Source organism: Glycine soja, chromosome 19, assembly GCF_004193775.1.
Source record: "Glycine soja cultivar W05 chromosome 19, ASM419377v2, whole genome shotgun sequence".
Taxonomy (NCBI): domain Eukaryota; kingdom Viridiplantae; phylum Streptophyta; class Magnoliopsida; order Fabales; family Fabaceae; genus Glycine; species Glycine soja.
Window position 1 is genome coordinate 2,168,159 of NC_041020.1, and position 16,156 is coordinate 2,184,314.

Genomic DNA, 16,156 nt, shown 5'->3' on the forward strand with positions numbered 1-16,156 from the left:
AACAAATCTTTAAATGCATGCATGCCCATTATTTCTCCATTTTCAAATTAATTGCTAAAGTTCATTTATAATTTGTTCCACGCAAACTCAATTAGTCAATGCTTCGGAATAAGTGTGTGTTGGGGTCGATAGTGTGTTTGGTTTGCAGTTGGCAAGTTTATTGTCAAGGACCTTAGCTTATACATCTACTTTTATAATTTATGTTCTTTAACATTATATCAATATATAGTTTACAGTAGATACTTTTACAAAAGTAATTTGCTGTTCCTTCAAATGTAGGTTAAAGTAATTTGCCTAGATTTATATGCCACTGTTCAATTATGCTCTATATGGGTAAACTTTTTTAAAATATTTTTTAAAAAATAAGAATAAAAAAGTTTCTCCATTAATTAATTTATAGAAGCTCATTCATATAATTTCTCTAAAAAAATAAAAAACATCTATGAATTAATTAATGAAAAATTAATTTTAACCTATAAAAAAGTTCATTTTTTTCTTTTTATTTTTTTTCCTTAAAGGTACTTTTTAGAGAAATTTATTCAAACATGTTCTATATGTCACCATGTTTCTAACCTACATATCTGTGAAATGGTGGAAGCTCGATCTTCACCCAAGAACAATGTTCAGGCAAAAAACCTTGCGAACAATTTGTTGTTGTTTCTTCATGAGCTAGATGCTGCAATTCCTGCAAGGACCATGCCTGTTGTTGTTGCACCACTATCACAAGACATAGGCGAGTATTTGGTTTGTCTCAAATATTCGTCATTCACTTATTGATATTTAACTTCAATATCCAATCAATTCGTAACCACATTTTAACTCTTTTAATAAGAGTATTTGCCTTAAATAAAATCATTTCATCATTGTAACTTGTGCTTAAGAGATGTATACTATCTTAAAAGACAAATGACAATAAAGAGGGAGTATATAATACCAAACTGTCCCGTAAAAAAAAAAATATATATATATATATATATATATATATATATATACATATATACATGTTCTTCCGTTTTTGCTTTCTGCTTGAAGGAGAATCCGAGACTTCTCAGGATACAATCAAAAGAAGAAGAAGCAGAACACAGAACGCAGAGTAAAACGAGGATGTTGCTCATTCTTATGAAAGTGGGGAATTAGTTGATCATTAATCCTAAATACCTATGCAACTTTCATAGGTCTTATTTGGGCAAGCATACACTTCAGGTAAGATTGCAAGAACACTGAATGCCACATCAAATTTGTTTACCTCATGACATTGCTAGAAATCCTTATGAGTAAAATAGTTTATACATTGCCTAAATAATTTTTATATTATCATTTAATCATAAAATTTTATATATAGTTGATAAATTTGTTAGTTTTTACAATAATTATCTTAAAAATTAAAATAACAATAATTTATGATTGATAGTATAATTTTTTTTTACTGCAAGTGGGAGTGGATATGCCAGATGTTGTTAACCAGTCGATAGAAATATTGGCAAGTGGAGGTCCAGGCATGGCAACTTCTAGCTTAGGTAAGAAAATGGATGGGTGATGTTAGGTGCACCAGCATTACTACTGGTATACCTAACATTTTAAGTTAATGGACGAAAATGTCCTTCACTCAAGTTGATCCATATGATTCATACGGATCAAGTTGGTCCATATGAGTCGTACGGATCATGTTGATCCGTATGAGTCATACGGATAAACCAAATTTGTATGACTTATACAGATTAACATGATCCGTATGACTCATAAAGATCAACTTCATTCATATAAATTATACGAATCAACTTGATCCGTATGTTTAAATTATACTTACGGATCAAGTTCATCCCTACAAATCATACAAATCAACTACGAACTCGCATACCTTCGACATAGGATAATTTTGGAATTAACAAAAAATGTTGGGTGCACAAGCAATGGAATTGGTGCACCTAGCATCACCCAAAATGGATCAATTGTTCCCTGTTATGAAACAATAAGTCAAGAGCTGGATTAAAACTTAAAAGTCTTGTTACCTATTTCTTGAGTGAATTTTCAATGTCTATTTATGACATCCAACAATAGAATTATAGCATGTGCACGGCTGGCCCAATACATTGATCAGCCTAAAGCAAGCTTCAAAATGAGGTTTTTTCGTTGAAAAAAAAAGTGAGGCTTTTTCTGAACTAATAAAATATTTAATAAAAATATTTGAGGTCTTTCAGGCATATGCAAGATCGATCACAGGACCTCACGCATAATAGTGTGAGTGTTACCACTGAGTCGCGATCCTTGATAGCACATATGCTTAATATACGTATATTAATAACAAAAAAAATTATTTTTTGAGGTGTCTAAAACAAGAGCTTGGGCTGCCTTACCCTTTGGCCAAGGATGATAATGAAATTTCTTATTTTGCCTGCTATAATGGTTTTAGCCTCCATTGAGATTGGATAATTAAGAGGTAGAATTCTCATAGTAGCAATTATTCATGAGGAACATTTCTTTCTTTTTTGTACTCTTTTTTAGGAACAAATTTTCAATATGATACTTAACTCCTTAATAGTTGATACTATTAATTAATTTAAATATTTTCTTATTTTCATCTAAAAAAATAAAGTTAAGAAAAATAATCACAATTTCCAGGTTTCATGACTTTAATGGAAGGATTATGTACTCTAAAAATACTGAAACTTTTTCTTTTTCAAATTAGGGAAAGGTACTTGATATTATATGGTTTTGTAAATGTTGTTGTTTTGGTAAAAGGATCTTGCTAGGAATGCTCATGGCCTTGTCCTATGGCTAGGGTGAAAACAGATCAAATTAAGCTAAATTTTGTTAGGTTTGAGCTTGACTTGAGTTAAAAGTATATGATGTGAGTCTGGTCTATTTATTTTTCGAAGGTTGTTTTAAGGACTTGGATTTGACCTAATAAAAGTTTGATCTAATCTACATACAAGTCTATTTTAAGGGCTTAACTTATTATAATTTAACTCTAGGATGGAGACAAAAATATGTACGAGAGACCTTGTAAGAATCAAAATTAACTTATTTATATGATATAAACATATTTTTAAGATTTTATATAACATTCATGATCTTATTTAAAATATACGTTACAAGAAGACATTTAACATAAATTTATTTTTCAATAAACTTAATTATAAACTTTAACTTAACTCTATATAGATCAACATGATTAACATTTAAAAAAAACAAATAAATGTAAAATTTTAATAAATGATAACAAATTTAATATAATAATAATGCTAACAATGAAATTATTTATAATTTTTTAAATAGGCTAGCTTATTAGGCCTAAAATACTTTTTGAATGATTTAGAATCTAACCCATTTAACTAAATAGATTTTACCAAAAGTTTTAATTTGACCTATTTTTTAAAAAGGCCTAACCTGACATGGGTTTAATGTAGGCTAGCTAAACCATAGGCTCCTATCAAATGGTCCGACATATTTCTACCCCTTATATGTGGGCAATTGAATTCAACACCTCCCATATTTTTAAAACCACCAACCTACCACTTCTATCTTCTTCTGATCCTCTACTTCCCTTCTTCCTCTTTTTTCCCCCACAATCAGCGCAAGTCCAGATCCTCCCCTTTCCCCTTCTTCTCGACTCAACACCACTCTTCTTCCCGTAATTAACATTCCCATTTTGAGTTTTGAATTTGTTTTAGAAATAGGTGTTCCGTAAACATATAAATACTCTTATGGAATGATTCTTTTGAAAGGAAAAATCTTACAAAATACATTTTCTATAAGTAAAAATAATGTTTTCAGGATGACCATTTCATAAGATACAAATACACTTCTGGAAAGACTATTCTAGATTGTAATTTTCACTTCTAGAATGATCATTCCATAAGCTAAAATAGTTCTTTCTAGTACATCTTTTTCAGACAATACAAAATACACACTTCTGGAAAAGACTACTATAAATTGTTTTTGATTTAACACGTTTGTTTAATTCTCTTCTCCCTTATTATTTTAAATGCTTTTTAAAATAAATTATACAATACTCAACAATCAATTTCTCATCTAAATTATTCCAAAAATACTTGTTTTAAAATCCAAAAAACAGAAACATTTGGTCGATATAAATTTAAAAAGAAAAACCTGAATATGCTCATGAGGCAAACACTTGTAACATTTTAACGTGCCTAAAGACAAACAAATTTAAAAAAAAAAACAATTTTTGTAAACAATGAATATACAAGGTCTTAACTTTTTGTGCACATTTCCTTTCATTAGAAGGTCATTCCAAAATTTAAGAAAGAAATAAAAATAACTATTCTGATTGCAACAAAGCTTGCAACTTAACACTAAAACGTCATTGGTTCAAGTAATACTAAACTTAGATTTATTAAACAAAATCTTAGATCTAACTCTTAAATGGAAAAAGATAATTGAAAAAAAAAGACCCTTTAAAAAGAACCCATCAGATTTTTCAACAGAAATTAATTATCACAAAATCAATCAATACTTCACACCAATGTAAAAAGAAAAAACTTGCAGCATCGTGATGAATCTTGGAGCGTGCCAAATAGTTCAATTTCTTTAGGTCATGGCAATTTTTTATTTATTTTAAGGTAATAGTGTAAGTCGTTGCAAAAGGATGATTGGTGTAAGCTATCAAGCATTAGCAACAAGAGATAACTTTTTTGTCCTATTGAATTTGCAAAACTCAGACAAATTGACAAAAATGCATTTCAGACATTGCAAATCTTCGTTTAATTCGAGTAGTTATGCATGAGATATGTCATAGCTAGTAGCATCGCTACTATCATAGTAGACTAACCATTTCAATAATTGAAAATTGTGGGAATAACCTCTTCCATAGCTACTTTCCTTCAACACCATTTTGCATTTAGAAGAGGCTTAATATTCCTTTAGGTAAATTTTGTTATCATATTGTACAACTTTGCTCTTTTTTTTTTATTGAATGTCCTAATTTTTCAAGCCAAAAAATAGATTTTTCAGTAAATCTGTTATTTAGTTACATGTAGCATGACACTTCACTGAATCATTAGATACATTTCTTACGTTTACTAGTCAGAACTCATAAGTCCTGTGCACGATGTGTTTTACTTAAAAAGACAAGCAGTTTGGTTCAACAAAATACTCTGACCAATTGAAATGAAACACTCGTGCATTCTGCATTTGCAGAACAAAATTCAATTGTTCAATTCGAAGTTTAGAACTAGAAATTGAGCACCAATTTTGGATGTGAAATTCAGGTGCATTAGACCCTTGATATAAGATACTTTCCACGCAACTGCTAGCCAATACTTTTCTCACTAAAGCATCAGTAACAATATAAATATCTCTAGTATATGCAAAATCAAAGAACACTTTGAGAACTTGAAAGCATAAATTTTGCAAGCACAGGGTGATCATTTATAACTAAATGCTGGATTTTATTTGAGCAACTGCAGCGTGAATACTGTTTAAGGTACTACTGTAGCCAGATGATTGCTACCACTACTCTAGCATGAACTCAATAAGGAACAAGAGATTTCAAATTGATGCACTTATTCCAGATATAAAGGGCATCTAGTGGCTGTTACAGGACGGGCATAGTTCAGATTTTCTTAATAATACTACTCTAGCATGAACTCATTAATGAAACCATTACAGGGTTTTGTACCTGGTTGCTAACCAGAAGGCTGACTCTCTTTGGCTTTGTTTTAGATATCTTTGTATCTCTTTTTTTGCTACTATATTTCTCTTATATACAACAGATTCGATTCTAGGAGGTATAATCTACTTGTGTTCTGCTAATAGCTAATACTGATATCAGGGATATGCTATATAATAATGATCAACTAGTGTCATAATACCGAAAAGGAAAAAGGAAGATAAACTCAAGAAAACAAAACTAATCACAGAGCATGAAAAAAGTAGGAAAATGTATACAGTTGAACTCAAGTAAATAGTTCAAGCAATCTAAATACTTAATTCACCATGGCACCATAAGCATACCTCTCTTGTAGAATGATACATGTTTTGTTTTGCGTTTTCTTAAAATCATACAAACTTCTGTCCTGTCCTCTAGTGAAAGCATCAAAATTGTTTCCTTTTGTTTCTGAAAAGTTTGTCCCGTCTTGCATAAATATAAGAGACAGAAAGGAAAGCCGATGCAGAAAGCAAGACCGAACCCCAGGGAAACGGAGGGTCCCTAAAGCACACAAGGGACGCCTCTATTTCCTGCGAGGCATGATAAACAATGGAGTGAATGGCATACAGATCATGATCAGAAGACCGCAAGTAAAACAGAGCCATCTCAAAATCCAAGTGAGACAACGCAGACATGGCTTTGTTCAGCTTGTACTTAAAAAGGTTCCATCTCTGCACAAACTCCACATGCTGCTTCTGCTTGAGCAGATTCTTAGCCCCGCCATGCGTCTCAACACTCTGAAGAACATCTATAGCACTCGTTATGCTGTAATTCAGCGATGTCAACAGAACATTCCTCCTGGCAGCATCCTTCTGCACAAAGGACAAACTCAACATCTCAGAAAACGGCCCAAAGGGTGTCTGCCCCATACTCCACGTATAATCCACCAAAGTCTCATTGTGCTGGGGGCTCCAATTCAAATGAGTCGGCGACACCCCCCACATACTCTGAAGAATCGACCCTACAATAGGACGCTCAAGCTCCCTCGTCTGTGTGAACACATGCCTACCATTACAACTATAATCACTCACGGTCTGCGTGTTCCTCGTCCTAACAGCAATCACCATGTCCTTAAAGGCGACCGACTGATGATACCGATCAAGCAACAACAACGAAGTGTAATCCAAGTCAAAAACATACACAGGAACAACCCTGCCAAAGTCCTCCTCCAGCACACCAGCCAGCTTCCTCAACTCATCGCCAGAATCAGACAAAATCTGGTGCAATCGCTTCGAATCCAAATACTCACTCACAATCAAAGTATAATTATCAAACAAAAACCTAGAGGTATACGAATTAATCGACCGCGAGATTGCGAACGAGCAAATTGAACACTCGGAATACCTAATCTCGTGCTGCCTAAAGCTCAAACTCTGATCCCCTAAAAGCAATCCACTGCTCTTACTCTCGAACCTGAAGCTCTTCTCGATCGATTTCCAATCTAAACCGGCCAAATCCTTGTTATCATTCCCGCCATGGATATGAATGAACTGAATCACGAGCGATTTCTCGAAGGGCACGGAGATCCGGAGGGAGGGGGCGAGGAAGACGTGGTAGGCGCTCCAGACGAGGGAGGCGAGGTCGGCGGCGAAGGCCTTGTTGGACTTCGGACGGCCGTGGAGCGCGGCGAGAGGGTGGAACTCGCCGCGGGGGATGACTCCGTCGCCGGAGATCGCGGGGCCGTAGTCGACGGGGCCGGCGCGGAGGTCGATCCAGAAGTAGCGGTGGGAGGAGGTGAAGAAAGTGCCGGAGCATTTCGTCACAGCAGCGGAAGAATCGCCGGGGGAGTATGAGTAAGCATAGGCTTTGGAATTGGAAGAGGAAGCGGGAGGGAGGTTGAGGAGGTAGAGATGGACTTGGTTAGGGTTAGGGTTAGGGTTTTGTGTGATGAAGTGGTTTTGGATGATTTGGTCAATAGAGGAGTGAGGGATGGTGAGGAGAGGGGAGCGGAGGGAGGAGGGTGTGGAGTGGAGGTGTGAGGTTAGGGTTTGGGAGAGAGAATTGGTAAGTGAGGTTAGGGTTTGGGAGGGGGTGACGAGAAGATGGAGAGTGTGGGAGAGAGAGAGGGTGTGGGAGAGAGGGTGGGAGTCGAAGGGGGTGATGACGTGGAAGTGGGTGGTGGTGGTGGTGGCGGCGGAGAGGAAGGCGGAGAGGAGGGAGGGGGTGTCGGAGGGGAAGTCGCCGAGGAGGTGGAGGGAGAGGGAGATTGGGAGAGAGAGGGAGAGGAGGGAATTGGAGGAGAAGTCGAGAGAGTGGGAGAGGGGGGTTTTGATGGAGGAAGGGAGGGAGAGGAAGGAGTCGTTCGAGGCCTGAGGATCGATTCGGGATTGGTGGGTAAGGAATGAGTCTAGACCGATGATCGGTGCGGCGCTGATGGCGGTGCTGAGAAGGAGGAACGCCAACACCGGGAGGGTGGTGGTGGCGGAGGAGGAGGAGGAGGACATGGTAGGGTTCAATTGAGAGTTGAGTGTCACGGCTCCATTTAGGATGGGAAGAATTGACAGAGAAGAGGGACTGTACTAGGGAGAGAGAGAGGGAGACAATTCGTGTTTAATTAGTAGTGTTCAACTAATTAATTGATTTTCTTAGTATATTAGTTTTTGGTTTAAAGAAAATAAAACAATGTTTTTTTTAAAAAATAAAAACATAAGTAAAAATTCAATTGGCATGTTTCTATCAAAATTTCAACGTGTTCTTGATTTTTATATTTATTAAAAGTGATATATATTTTTAATTCCTCGTCAATGATTAAAAATACGCACTCATTTATGTTGAAATATAGGAACTGAAATTAAAATTTAAGAAATATTTTGAGTGGCCACTAAACGAAAATCAAAAGGTTCAAACCTTGAATATAAATTTTTGAGTTTGGTTTATTGAGATAAAATATGAATCGTTTCACTATTCTAATTAACTAATTGCATGAATTTATGAAATCCTGATAATAAGAAATCTAAATCCAAAAAAAAAGGTGGCAATATCATGGATTTGGATTATATACAATAATGTACATGTATATTTTTTATATAAAAAAACATTTTTAACAGGTTTTTTTTATTTTAAGTTTGATTTATTGAGATAAAATATGAGCTATTTGAATTTTTTTCAACGATTCTGATTAATTGAATTCATGAAATTAATGTATGAAATAACTTATTGAAAGACACCATTTCAAATTCTAAAATAAGAGATAAACCTTCGGACATAAACCACATTTTTATAATATCTTCTAGTTAGCGGTGATCACATATAGCTGCTCAAATACACTTTTTTTTTTTTTTTTAAATTTCCAACCTAATAGGATTTTATTAGTATAGTAGTTGAGGATTTGCTTTAGTTCTTGTATGGGATAGTTTGAATTATAGGAAAAAAGAAATCACTTGCTTTTTTATTAAAAAAAAATCTCTAAAAAAATATTGCAAAAAATAAGTAACTATTTATCCAAAAAAAGCAAAAGTTGTTAGATTATCATGTTGAATGAAAATAATAGCCCCTTCCTTCTTTGGAGTATGAATGTTGCATTCTATAAACTAATTAACCATTTTGTGTGGCAGTCACTTGATTTTTTATCATGTTAATCTAATTTAAGAAATTAATACTTCCTTTTAGAAGAAGAAGAGCTGATTACCTAGTCAGCAAACTGAAATGCTGAACCTTTTTTATGGTGTTATCGGCAAGTTTAACCAATTTGACTTTCCATCAAGGGCTAGAATTTCTCTTGAACCAACACCCAAGATAGTGAGTACTCACACCTCTAATATTGGAGAAAAAAAAAACAAAATGTTTTAGGCCATGATCGATAGCTTTTTGACAGGAGAAATGATATCAATAGGGCTTTATTTGACTTAAAAACACATTTGATTATATTGAAGGATTTGTGATCCAAATAGAACTGACATCCTTAGCATTTGGAGATCATCCTTTGATCTTAGACAGGAAGATTTCACTTGAGAAAGATCCCGTACAAAAGTAACAATCTAACCAACTGAAAACAAAAATATTGATCAATACAATTTTGGGAGCTACCTAGATTATCAGTCATCACTGTCATCATCGGACATAGAAATCCAAAATTTTGATGACGGTTCGTTTTCTAGTTTCGTAACAGGATTTGTGGCATCATGGTTGTAGTCCCTAAAGCACAAAACACCCGAATCTTCAGAATAGCTAGTTGTAGTAATTCTACACCCATCTACAGCCATGGCATCACAGCCAGATCCAGCACCATCAGTTAAAGAGCAAAGCAAGGAATTTGTTTGTACACCAGTGTCAACTTCCCATACATTCACATAAGCATTGTCAGGGCCCCCAGTAACTATTTTGTATGGATCCATGTGCAGTAAAGTTACTTGGCCACAATGTCCATCCAACTCGGCTATCGGTTCTGGTTTTAGTGATTCTTGATTTCTCCTAACATCCCAGAGCATTGCCCTGCAGCATTGGAGTTGTGGTCAGTGTCATACCAACTAAAGATAACATGATATGTGACCATGATCTTTACACAGTAAAAACAACTGTGTGACAAGTGTGATTTGCTAATCTATATGATTGAAAACAATAGCAAAGTTTCTTCTCTCATAATCATGATCATACGGTTCATACCTGCCATCACCGCCTGTGCGTATTAAATATTTTGAAGGGATGGCATCAAATGAACACAGCTTTGGTTGATGTACAGCTGCGGTGATAACTTTCTGCATTGTCCTTAAATCAAATGCAGTGGCAGAGGAACCAGCAGCCACATACAATAGTGATTCATGGCATTTCATGTTTACGGGTGTACCGGGAACTGAAGCCATCCCAACACAACAGGAGGTACGAACAGCAGATGATGTAGCAGCGCCAGTATCCCAAACACTTACCTATTAAGATTTAAAAGCTCCAATATTGTAAAAGAATAGCCCAGTTTCAAGAAAAATATTAGGATTTAATTTCGATTCGTCGATCAAAATTTAACTCTACCACTGAACCAAAAACTGTTCAACTAGTGTATAAAGTAGGTACTACTTAGCAAATACCCAAAAAAACGTAGGTACTACTTAGCACCTAAGGAAGAAAACACTCAAGATCTTGATTAGCTTTCATTAGGAAAACTATTCAAGTTATATACTAATATACATTTCACAGAACTTTTTTCCATTTCAGTTTTTACAGCAGATACACCATTGCATCAATAATCACAAACATGTTGACAATTACCACACATTCTTGACAAGTTTATGAAACAATAAGAATGTTATGTTCATCCTTTAGGAAAACAAGGTAATTAACAAAGAATAAATAAAAAATCAAATACAAACACAAGTAAATTAACATGACAACATAAAAGACAGGAATACAAGGGTGACCTTAGAATCTCTTGAGATGGATACCAAAAGCGAAGTTTTGTGCCTGAAAAAATGAGGACATGAAAGATCTATCATTAATGTTGAAGGAGATGACTACTACAGAGTACAGACACCTTTACTTCATATAAAGGAAATAGGAGTAGTAATGGTGAGAGCACATACATGAGATTTCAACACTTCAATTGAACTAAAAATGAAAAATATCTCATGAATTTCTTTGTCCATTTAAAGCATAGCAATATTATTGGAAATATAAGATTGGTCTAGTGATGAAGGTAGAAAGGAAAGGGGGAGAGGTCGCGGGTTCAAATCCCCCCGCTAATAAAACCTAACAATACTAACAACTAATATTTGCCGATTAAAAAAAAAAGCATAGCAGTATTAGTTGACAAATTATAAATAACTCAACACTATAAACATGTTTGGTGTTACCAAATTATTTTCTATTTTCTCTCCTGCGCTGATGAATGATACTAATATACAATTAGTTACAAATCATTGTATTCTACCCATTAATGCAATAATTAATTAAAATATGAATTTATAACAAGTTCACAACTTAATTGAAGTATTACACACATAAAGTCCCAGTCAAACATATCACTATGAAAACAACATGATCAGCCCAAATCACTAAAAATGAAATCATATAAATAAATAAAAAAATCCCACCTGAAAATTCAACACTACATGCTTGTCAAATCCTCAAATTATTTCTTAAACTTGGTAATTTAAGATCCTAGGACACTTGAATCAGTTAAATTGTTGCTATTTACAACAACAAAGCCCTTTCTCACAAAGTGGGACACAGAATGTATGTCCATGTTATGAAGATCGACAAAATTTTATGTTGGTCAATGACAAATGAGTTATTGTTAAATTCTAAAGCTGGTTTTAACAAACAGGAAAGTTCAATCAGTTGCATCACTGCCAGCTAATCATGCAGAATATACAAGTGAAAATAATAAGAATCCTTAGTATTCAATTTAAACCAATCATGCTCATGCATCCCTAAATTATAGTAGATCCATAAGGCAAGACATGAATAAACAAAAAGTAAATGCAAATGAATTTTTATACAATACCATCCCTTCAATACAATTATTAAAATAAAATTTCTATCACAAGTTTAAAATGAACAGACATAGCATAAGTGCACAACTACCCACTCAAAATTGTATCAGCCAAGATCAGAGTCGTGAGAAAAGAATATTGTGATTAAATTACCCACATGCTACACCATATTTCATTATCCTACACAACACTAGGAAAGGAAAGTATACCAACAGTAAATACTAAAATAGATTAACTCATACCCAGCAACTGACATCAAATTTACAGGTTTTTCATGCCCATAGAGTGTAGCCTTCAAAGCAAGCTGTCCTCGTTTGCCACTTGAGCCAAGGGACCATAGTCGAACAGTACCATCTTCTCCCCCACTTGCCAATACTTTTCTGCCATCCTCTCCCAATAATTTATTTGATAGGGACAACACAGGACCATTGTGACCTCTAAAGCACCGCAGGCTTGAACCCTACATAGAGGCAAAGATAAAAACACAGTCAACCTAAACATAAAGAATAACTTGCCTTGATAGTGTCACGGCCCATCTTGCTAAAGTGCATCCAAGAGAAATTTGTCAAAAGAAAATACTGTTTCCAAGGAGCTAGCACAAGAAAACATTGCTGTACTTTGTTTTTTTGGAAGGGTACTGAACATACTAGAGATACAACACAAGAAATAGAAAATTGAATAGTAACATAAACAACTTCAAGTATTTATTTATTTATTTCACTTTTGATCCCAAAATAAAGAGGGATAACCATACTTCCCACACATATCACCATCCAACTTCTCCATCAAGCATTAAAAAGGGGAAATTATAATATTTCCATCGCTTTTAGTTTTCACTCTCCTTTCCCCTTTCCACCTTTCCTACTAAGAACACCCTAGACATGTGCAATAACAGCATTAAGAATGTGTACATGGACATGGGAGACTCATACAATGTTGCTTAACTACATGATACCTTCCACCAAAGACGAATGGAGTGATCACAGCTGGAGGTAACTAAAACATTTTTCTCCCCTTGCGTATCGCCTCGAAATACTGAAGTCATTTCATTAAGGGGAAACAACCTGCAGTTGATTATTTTAGTTCAGATTAAGCCAATTCACCCTGAATTCCATGTAGTTTTAGTTTCTAGGTGGAAAAGATATTCAGCTTGGAAACTAAAAATAACAGATAATAGTTCTAGGAATGTTTTTACTAGCCAACAAACAATCAGATGATTCTATGAAACAAATACAGCTAATTCACCACTAACAACAAATGGTATATCCCACTAGGTGAGGTTGGCTACATGAATCTCACAACACCATTGAGATCAGTTGAAGACCAAATTCTAAGACAAGCTATTCACTATGAGATCCCTCTTGACAATTTTCTCCGATGTCCTTCTTGGTTTCTCTCTCCCCCTTCTACAAGGTTAAAAACCATGTAATTTACTCTCATCACTAGTTCTTCTAGTGCCATTCTTTGCACATGTCCAAATCACCTTAACTGATTTTCTGTCATCCTCAATTTATATCACACAAGTATCTCCTCGTATACAATCATTTCATATCTTATCCTTGTCGTTGTCCAAATTCACTATCATAAAGCATAACTGGACATATAATTATATGTGATAAAACTTTTCTTTGAACTTGGTAGATACTTTATCATCACAAATAACCCTTGATGTGTTTCTCCATTATAACCATCCAACTTGTATCCTATGCATGTCATCTTCATTGATTTCTCCACCATTTTGTAATATTGATCTAAGATATTCAATCTTAGAAACTTGTACATGATATCATCTCCAATTTTTACTAGCAATTCATTTTCTTTATTTCTAGCTAAAATTGCAATGCATATATTCTCTCTTCACTTCTACTCAAGCGAAAAGCCTTTGATTCCAAAGTCAATCTCCAAGCTTGAGTTTAAAGTTAACCACTTTCCTTGATTCCTCAATCACAAACTATATCATTAGCCAAAAGCATATAGCTAGGGTAGTCTTTCATATGCCCTTGGCAAGCATATGTAAAAACAAATAAGGAATTAAGACTAGACTTCAATGTAATCCTATCCTTATAGGAAAGTCCTTAGTGTTGCCTCCTAAGGTTCTCACACTAGTAGTCACCCTATCATACAAACATTTCTAATATATTCGAATATAAGTCATGCAAACATCTTTCTTTCCTTCCACAATATTTCTCTTAAAACTCAAATACTCAATCATATGCCTTTTTAAAAAAAACCATACGTAAGTCTTTTTCTTTGCTTCGATACCATTCCATCAACCCTCATAAAAGATAAACAATTTTAATTGTAGGCCTTCCTAACACAAAACCAAATTGATTCTCAAAAAACCTAGTCTCTTAATCTATGCTCCAAAAATACAGCTAATTCACTAAAAGTTAAAAAGAAAAGAAAAACAATTAAACCACTAGCATGCATATGGCAGTGTCTGTGGCATCGAATTTAAAAGAATGAAAGTATGAAGGTAAATTACAAGGAAATAGACATCTGCCATAATAAAAATGAAAATTTGAACTTGTCACAATCCTAAATAAAAAAGTGAAAAGTAAAAAAAAAAAAAGCAACAAGGGGATACCTAATTTACCTCAGAAGAGATTCTTGCTTTATGATAACATAACGAGTGGAAAAAATGTGCTGATGTTCTCTTTGGACAGCCATCCAAATCTATCATTTCCACACATGAACCCTGATCACCGCACAACACCAAATCAGCAGAGTGCAAAATTGTGAAGAAGCAAACATCAGCAAATTGCTCAATTCCTGAACTACAACTACACAAGTCTCATTCATTCAGAAATCAATTTATAATAACGAGGGGAAAACAGGCACTTCGTGCCTAATTGCTTTTCCATGTTTTTTTAAATAAAAAGAAAGATAATAAAAGTTAGTGGATGGTTTGTGAAGGTAGTTATAGGAATAAAACAGTAACGTATTAATGTAGTTATATGGATAAGATGAGTATAAAAATGTGTACACCATACTAACATATTTTCCTTTATGTTTCATCTGTCTCTAGTTATAAGAGTCTTATAAGACCTTTTATAATTTCTAAATATATTAATTATTTTTTTCCAACATATTCTTACTTAATTATTCTTTCTCCAACTTACTTTAAAAGATTTAATGTGATTAACTAAACTAATATTAATATTCGAAAGGACCAAAATTAGTTGAAAGGATATTATAATTAGGGACCCAGGAGTATATAGTTATATTTATAGATAACAATAGATAATAGAAACTGTCAGTAGAAAAGGTGATTTTTGTGGAGGAGCAACTGGTCGAAAGGCTTGGCGGGTACGTCAAAGTCGAGAACGAAGGGTCGAGAAACATGAACTGTCGCAACGCCGCGTGTCTGGCCATATACACTCCCCTCGCTGCTGCTCCGTTTCCGCTCGAACGCCAAGGTAACTCTAGATGCCAGTGCTCCTTGCCACGTTTTGTTTCAATTCAATTCAGTAACAGAAAGAGAATTGAATGAATTGAATAACAGAGAAGGGAAAGAGAGAGTGACCTGAAGAAGCGTTGCCAAATGGAATCGGAATAGGCGAGGCGTTTGAGAGCGGAGGAAGCCATCGCCAAATTGCAAACGTCGCCGAGACTCAGGTGGCCGGCGCAGTGAGCTATGCAGTCTTCGTTCAGGTCGGTTATCGTCGTTGCCGGCGGCACCGGAGACCGGGATTGCTCGGCCATTAAACCCTAGAAGATGAATTTTGGGAGATTAGGATAGGAGGAAGCGAAAGTGGAGTAGTAGAATACATTCACGCGAAAGTTGTTGGTTTTTTTCTTCTTCTTTAAGAAAATACAGAGTTTTATTGTTTAAGGTAATCAATAACCAAACTCAAATTTTGGGTCTCTACTTAGCTGTGTATGTTTATTTCAACCACAAATTTGTGTATGTATCAATAAAAATTATAATGTTTTTAAAATACTTATCTTTAGATATAATTTATATATTTCGGAATAATTATTTTCAGAATAAGATTACTATTTGGAGACCCTGGGCGACGGTGGCTCAATCGTCGGTGAAACTTTTCCGGTATGTCACTGA

General features: G+C 34.8%; 2 protein-coding genes across 2 annotated transcripts; both read right to left on the reverse strand.

The window, feature by feature from the left end:
• Window positions 1-5,853: 5,853 nt before the first annotated feature.
• On the reverse strand, window positions 5,854-8,242 carry LOC114400032. The gene has a single exon (XM_028362274.1). It carries the CDS (start codon window positions 8,113-8,115, stop codon window positions 6,058-6,060), a length of 2,058 nt encoding a protein of 685 aa, XP_028218075.1. The 5' UTR covers window positions 8,116-8,242; the 3' UTR covers window positions 5,854-6,057.
• Window positions 8,243-9,491: 1,249 nt separating this feature from the next.
• On the reverse strand, window positions 9,492-15,549 carry LOC114400634 (U4/U6 small nuclear ribonucleoprotein PRP4-like). The gene is made up of 6 exons (XM_028363177.1): window positions 15,407-15,549; window positions 14,690-14,791; window positions 12,336-12,553; window positions 11,020-11,062; window positions 10,274-10,533; window positions 9,492-10,102 (listed from the first exon to the last, which is right to left on the reverse strand). The coding sequence occupies exons 2-6, from the start codon at window positions 14,774-14,776 to the stop codon at window positions 9,706-9,708; spliced, it is 1,005 nt and encodes a 334-aa protein (XP_028218978.1). The 5' UTR covers window positions 14,777-14,791; window positions 15,407-15,549; the 3' UTR covers window positions 9,492-9,705.
• Between the last annotated feature and the right edge of the window lie 607 nt (window positions 15,550-16,156).